At 46.4% G+C, this 7,544-nt stretch overlaps 1 protein-coding gene across 4 annotated transcripts in view; it reads right to left on the bottom strand.

Annotated features, from left to right (window-relative positions):
* Nucleotides 1–5,625: 5,625 nt before the first annotated feature.
* Slc44a2 (solute carrier family 44 member 2) overlaps nucleotides 5,626–7,544 on the bottom strand; it is a 51,482-nt gene continuing 49,563 nt past the window's right edge. For all 4 annotated transcript variants that reach the window (XM_045143051.1, XM_045143050.1, XM_004667455.2 and 1 more), the window contains one exon: nucleotides 5,626–7,026. Coding sequence is in view for 2 of the 4 variants with exons in the window: in XM_004667455.2 (XP_004667512.1) it covers nucleotides 6,920–7,026 (107 nt within the window). In the remaining 2 variants the exon portion in view is untranslated. The remainder of the gene's footprint in view (nucleotides 7,027–7,544) is intronic.

Here is a 7,544-nt window from a genome sequence, read left to right as displayed (position 1 = left end):
GCTAGCCTCAAGTTTTCTTTCTTTTTTTTTTTTCTTTTTTGTTTTTTGAGTGAGGGTCTCACTCTTGCCCAGGCTGACCTGGAATTCACTATGGAGTCTCAGGGTGGCATCAAACTCACAGCAATCCTACCTCTGCCTCCTGGGTCCTGGGATTAAAGGTGTGCACCACCAGGCCCAGTTTAGCCTCAAGTTTTCTATGTAGCCAAGTGTTATATGGAAAATTCCTCCACATTAAAAGGCATAAACAGCTATTGTCAGTTTATCACAAGCAGCTGGGTCAACTCATGAGAGCGTGGGGAGGGTCATCAGACCCTGACCTGAGATTTAGGTGCCCTCTGTGCCAGCTGTATGCAGTTACACAGGACTTGGGACCTCAGGGGTTGCTAGAGGACACAGTAAAAGATCAAGGACCAGAGAGCTCCCTCAGGTTGTCTCTGGAGTCTTTGTGCTCTATAAGGAAGCCCTCACCCCCAGGCTAAGGGAAGAGCATCGGCGGGGGTGATCCGGGTGATCCGTTCAGTGAGCCCCACTGAAGGGCTGCTCTGTGGTCCCATGCTCCTAGACAGGGACAAGAAACTTCTGGAGCAGCCACAGGGAGGTTGTCATTCAGGCTGGGAAGACTTGGTGGTGGTGCAGCTGCTCTGGAGGCCCCATGCTCTATAGGTGAGCCCTCATCCAAGGCTGAGGAAGGAACATCCAAGGAATAATCTTGACACAGGAAGGCCCATCAAAGTGGCTGCTTGGCAGGGAGTGGGGGGGGGGTCCTCAAGTTTCTGTAAGCACCCCTGTCCATGCTCTGTAAGCGACTCCAGTAAATCATTGGTTCATCATACTGTAACTGGTGCAATCATACTTTGGGCTGCCATCTTTGCCCTGTTTGGGCTGAAAATGCATGTTTTTGTCTCTCCAGGGGGAAAATTTCCCAAGACACCAACCATGACCTTGAACTCCTAATCTTTCCAGTCTCTACTCTCCCAAATGCTGGGATTATAGGCATGCATTATCATGCCACAGGTGTTTTTTTTTTTTTTTGTTTCTTTCTTTCTTTCTTTCTTTCTTTCTTTCTTTCTTTTTTTTTTTTTAACAAGGTAGGGTCTCACTCTAGCCCAGGCTGACCTGGAACGCACTGTGTAATCTCAGGGTGCCCTTGAACTCACAGTGATCCTCCTATCTCTGCCTCCCAAGTGCTGGGATTAAAGGTGTGTGCCACCACACCTGGCTTCATGCCAGAGTTTTAAAAATATTTTATTCCAATCTTACCTAAAGCAATCTACACATTTAATGCAATCCCTATCAAAATTCCAAAGGCTTTCTTCATGGAAATAGAAAAAACAATCCAAAAATTCATCTGGAATCACAAAAAACCTCGAATATCTAAAATAATACTGAGCAACAAAAATGAGGCTGGTGGTATCACCATACCTGATTTTAACACATACTACAGAGCCATAGAAACAAAAACAGCATGGTACTGGCACAAAAACAGACATGTAGATCAGTGGACCCAGAGGTAAGCCCAAGTAGCTATAGCCACCTGATATTTGACAAAAATGCCAAAAATACTCATTGGAGAAGAGACAGCCTCTTCAGCAAATGGTGTTTTGAAAACTGGATATATATCTGCAGAAGAATGAAAATAGATTCTTCTCTCTTGCCATGCACAAGAATTAAGTCCAAATGGATTAAAGACCTTAACATCAGACCTGAAACTCGGAAACTGCTAGAGGAAAAAGTAGGGGAAACCCTTCAACATATTGGTCTTGGCAAAGACTTTCTGAATACAACCCCAATTGCTCAGGCAATAAAACCACAGATTAATCACTGGGACCTCATGAAATTACAAAGATTTTGCACTACAAAGGACACAGTGAATAAAGCAAAGAGGCAACCTACAGAATGGGAAAAAATCTTCACCAGTTATATATCTGATAGAGGATTAACATCTAGGATATACAAAGAACTCAAAAAGTTAAATAATAAGGAATCAAACAAGCCAATCAAAAAAAAATGGGCTATGGAGCTAAATAGAGAGTTCTCAAAGGAAGAAATACGAATGGCATATAAGCATCTAAAAAAATGTTCTATGTCACTAGTCATCAGGGAAATGCAGATTAAAACTACATTGAGATTCCATCTCACTCCTGTCAGATTGGCCACCATCATGAAAACAAATGATCATAAATGTTGGCGGGGATGTGGAAAAAAAGGAACCCTTCTACACTGCTGGTGGGAATGCAATCTGGTCCAGCCATTGTGGAGGTTCCTAAAACAGCTAAAGATTGATCTACCATATGACCCAGCTATAGCACTCCTAGGCATATATCCAAAGGCCTCATCTCATTTCCTTAGAAGTACGTGCTCAACCATGTTTATTGCTGCTCAATTTATAATAGCTGGGAAATGGAACCAGCCTAGATGTCCCTCAACAGATGAGTGGATAATGAAGATGTGGCATATTTATACAATGGAGTTCTACTCAATGGTAAAGAAAAATGAAGTTATGAAATTTGCAGAAAAATGGATGGACCTGGAAAGTATTATACTAAGTGAGGTAACCCAGACCCAGAAAGTCAAGTGCCACATGTTCTCTCTCATATGTGGATCCTAGCTAAAGATGACTGGGCTTCTGCATGAGAATGAAAATACTTAGTAGCAGAGGCCAGTAAGGTAAAAAGGAGACATAAAGGGTAGAGAAAGGAAGGGAGGAGGATAGTTAATAGGTTGATATTATATATATGTAATTACAATGATTGTAATGGGGAGGTAATATGATAGAGAATGGAATTTCAAATGGGAAAGTGTGGGGGTGGGGAGGGAGGGAATTACCATAGGATATATTTTATAATCATGGAAAATGTTAATAAAAATTAAAAAAAAATAAAATAAAATAAAGGTGTGTACCACCAAAAAAAATTTTTTTTATTCATTTATGTGAAAGAGAGAAAGATGAAAATAGAGAATGGGCACTCCAGGGCATCCAAATACATGGACCTTGTGCATCTGGCTTTATGTGGATTCTAGAGACTCAAACCTGGGTCCTTTGGCTTTGCAGGCAAGTGCCTTAACTGCTAAGTCATCCCTCCAGCCCTCCTATTTTGTTTTGTTTTGTTTTTTTCTCCTTAGGTAGGGTCTTGCTCTAGTCCAGGCTGACCTGGAATTCACTATGTAGTTTCAGGGTGGCCTCAAACTCATGGCATTCCTACCTTTGTCTTCTGAGTACTGGGATTAAAGTATGCCACCACTCCCAGGATGCCCAGATGTTTTTTATGAGAGAAAGCACGTGAGAGAATTGGCATCCCAGGGCCTCCAGCCACTGCAATTGAACTCCAGATGTATGTGCCATCTTATACACATGAGCAACCTCCAGCCTGAGTGGCCTCCAGCCACTGCAAGTGAACTCTAGAAATATGCGCCCCTTGTGCATCTGGTTTACATGGATCCTGGGGAATCAAACTCAGGTCCTTAGGCTTCACATGCAAATGCTTTAACTGCTAAGCCATTTCCCCAGATTTTTAAAAAATATTTTATTTATTTGCAAGTACATATAGAGAAAAACTGGCCTGATGGCACACTCTAATCCCAATGCTCAAAAGGCAAAGGTAGGAGGATCACTGTTAGTTCAAGGCCAGCCTGAGAATACACAGCGAATTCTAGGTCAGCCTGGAGACATTCATCTGCAATTTGTTTGCAGGGGCTGGAAGCCCTGTTGTGCCCATTCTCTCTGCCTGTCCCTCTTTTCTCTCTCTCCTTGCAAATAAATGAAATAATAATAATAATAAAAAAAAGAACTCTGGCCTGTATAAATGGCTTAGTGGTTAAGGAACTTGCCTGCAAAGCCTAAGTGCATGTTAGAATCTCCAGGTCCCATGTAGCCAGACGCACAGTGACACAAACATGCAATGTCACACATGCGCACAAGAGGCACAATGTCAAGTTCAGTCACAGCGGCTGAAAGGGCCTCCTGGTGCCCCCATTGTCTCCCACCCTGCTTCATCTTGAAATCCTTTTCTCCAGACATAAAGAATTCTTTTTTTTTTTTAATTTTTTTTTATTTTTTCAAGGTAGGGTCTTGCTCTAGCCCAGGCTGACCTGGAATTCACTATGTAGTCTCAGGGTGGTCTCGAACTCACAGCGATCCTATTTCTGCTCCTGAGGGCTGGGATCAAAGGCATGCACCACCATGCCCAGCAAGAATTATTTCTTTAATGTTTTTATTTATTTGCAAGGAGGAAGAGGGAGAATGGGCACCGCAAACAAACTGCAGACACATGTGCCACCCTGTACATCTGGCTTATGGGGATCTTGGGAAATCAAACCTGGATCCTTTGGCTTTGCTGGCAAGCATCTTAACTGCTGTGCTATCTCTCCAGCCTAGACATCAAGAATTCTTGCTTCCAGGGTAGGGAGATGGCTCGGAGGTTAAAAGTGTTTTCTTACAAAACCACTAGCTGGTATTCACAAAAAGCCAAAAGTAAGCCAGGTGTGATAACACACACCTTTAATCCCAGCACTGGGGAGGCAAAGGTAGGAGGATCGTTGTGAGTTCAAGGCCACCCTGAGACTACATAATGAATTTCAGGTTAGCCTGGGATAGAGTGAGACCCTGCTTCAAAAACAAACAAACAAAAACAAAAAACATGAGACTACAGATACCATGGGTCCTTCATATTTATCATCAACATGCAGTGAGTCAACAACACTGTGGAAGCAGCTTTGGAGGAGACGGCTCACCGGGTAAAGCGCTTGCTGCACAAGCATGAGGACCTGAGTTCAGATCCCTGGTGCCCGCATGACACTGAGTGTGGTGGTGTGTGCCTATAATCCCTACACCCGGGGGGGGGGGGGGCAGAAACTCGAGAATCCCTGGAGAAAGCCAACTAGCTAAACTGCTAAAGTGGTGAACTCTGGGTTCAGTAGCTAATAGTGAGGGTGACAGAGGAAAATGTTGGATGTCAATGTCTAACCTCTAGATCTACCAGCCCACACACAAATAATCTACCTAGTCATAGTAGCCCAGGCCTTTAATCCCAGCATGGCTTAGAGGTTAAGGTACTTGCCCACAAAGCCAAAGGACACAGGTTTGATTCCCCAGTACCACATAAAGTCGTATGAACAAAGTGGCACATGTGTCTGGAATTCATTAGCAAGTGGCTAGGGGCCTTGGCACGCCAAGACAATGATAAGACTAGGGATGTTGCCCAGTGGCAGAGCCCTTGACTAGAATGTCTCAATATTCAAGACCCTGAGTGGAGGAGAGCAGAATGAGGGAGAGACAGCAGAGGAAGGAATTTCAGGCACTCAAAGGTCAGTAGCAACATCCGACACCAGAGGGCAACAGAGAGCTGCAGGTAACCAGGCTGAGGTTCTTAGGTTCTTGCAGAAGCAAGACTGTGGGGCTAGTCTGAGACTGCAGGGGTGGGGGTGGGGGGGCGTCTTAGGTCGAGGCCACTGGAGGACTCCATGGATGAGGGCCTAACAGGAGCCTTTTGTTCACCAGACGCCTCTAGGAGAGCTGACTGAATGTGAACCAGGCCAACAACCCTCTACTTCCCTTACCCAAGCACTGGAAGCCAGGAGTTTTCCCTACCAGCCTCCCACTGCCCTCACAAACACGCTGGGTCTGGGTCTGTACAAGAGGCACTTTATTAAGTAGTTAGTAGGAATGCAGTTATGTAACCACAGGGCCACGCCAGGCAGACAGGAGAGGGTGGAGGGCGTGGGATGATGGGCTAATGACTGGCACAGGAAACAAGGGTGGGTACCCTTCCTTCTCCAGGACCCTAGGATCTTTCTGATAGGCCAAGAAACAAAGTGGGCAGCCAGGCCTTGGCTGATAGCAGGCGAACAGGAAACCAGTCAACTGGGTCCCAAGTTCAGTAAGTTTGGCAAAAAAAAAAAAAAAAAAAAAAAAAAAAATCCCAAATATAACATGAAAGAACTGAGGGGTGTGATTAGCCTAGAGCATTTCCCACTGGCCCTAACACACACTTTGTACCCCAAACTGCCCCTTGAGTGGATTTTCTCTTTTACTTACAAAGAGGGCAGTGTCAATATTAGCAGAGAAAGCTGAGAAACTGGGCCCCATCTTCCAGCCCTCCGGCCAGCCAGCCAGAGAGCCTGAAGGTCTCCATCAGGATCAAAGTCAACCTGTCAGTACAGGCTTTGCTCACCACTGCCACTCCTAAACTGTCTCGCGCCTCCTTCCTTCCATCCAGGGCCCCCAAGTCCACATCTCTAGCCAGAAGACCCCTTCACCTGGTGCCCACACACCAGCTGCAGATCTGAGGGGGATGAATGAAGGCACTCCTGGCATCTCCCTCCCAGCTGCACAAGCAGATGGAAGAAAAGCAAACACACCCTTTTATGCATGTCCAGATTATAAAAAGTGACAAGACAGAGATGCATCCATAGGCCCTTGGACCAAATTGATCAGTCATGGGGACAGGGTTTGACTCTGGGTCCTGGCTGGCGCAGGCAGGAAGAGCTTGGAGCTGGGGTTCACTGAGATGTGACGGCTCCCTCAGCTCCCTCTTATATATACAGTCCTTCCCATTGCCTACCCCACTGTGTCTAAGATGGGATAGGAAGTACAGAGGAGCCTGCAGCAGAGACTGACCCATCTCCCCTCCCAGACTTCAATAGGCTCTTCAGATTAGTCACCATGTGGACCAGTAAGTGCTGGAGAGACTCATTTTTGTTGACTTTATACAGTGCTCTCACAAAAACGCCAAATGCCCTTCAGCATAGGAAGATATCTCAAATCCTCCAGATCCCAGGAAGTGGAACCACAGGGAGTGGGCAGACAGGCAGTGATGTGACTGGGCAAGTCCGATGGCCTGAAAGTCCTGGCCCAGCTGTCTCCAGAACACCCAGAGCATCCGTGAGCAGACAGAGCCTGAGAGCAGGCCAGAGGGGGCCTTTAGGATTCTGCCAGTTTCTTGTTGGTTTTATTCAGGAGTTTCTTGAGCGTGGAAGACATGAAGTAAGGCCTCTCAGCTGAGCCGTCATTCCTCTCCAGGTCCTCCACTGTGGAGAGAGCCCAAGAGCAGACAGCATGAGAGGGAGTCCCAGACAGGGGCTTCAGGGACAGGGCAGGGGGTCACAGGCCATGGAAGGAGCCTTAGGGGGATAGAAAGCAAGATGGGCCTGATGGATGGCAAAGGCCTGTCATCCTAGCTACTCAGGAGGGTCCCAAATGTAAATACTTCCAAGGCTATAGAGTGAGTTCAAGACCAGTCTGGACAAATTAGCAAGATTTTGACCCAAAATAAAAATTAAAAGTGGCTGGAGGTTTAACTCAACAGTTAGAGTTCCTGCCCAGAATCCACAGTGAGGGCTGGGGGCGTGGCTCAGCGGTAGAGCTCCTGTCTAGAACCCACAGTGAGGGCTGGGGGCATGGCTCAGGGGTAGAGCTCCTGTCTAGAATCCCCAGTGAGGCTGGGGGCGTGGCTCAGGGGTAGAGCTCCTGTCTAGAATCCCCAGTGAGGGCTGGGGGCGTGGATCAGGGGTACAGCTCCTGTCTAGAATCCACAGTGAGGGCTGGG

Source organism: Jaculus jaculus, chromosome 2, assembly GCF_020740685.1.
Source record: "Jaculus jaculus isolate mJacJac1 chromosome 2, mJacJac1.mat.Y.cur, whole genome shotgun sequence".
In the NCBI taxonomy this organism is placed as follows: domain Eukaryota; kingdom Metazoa; phylum Chordata; class Mammalia; order Rodentia; family Dipodidae; genus Jaculus; species Jaculus jaculus.
This window is presented reverse-complemented; position numbering and strand designations above follow the sequence as displayed.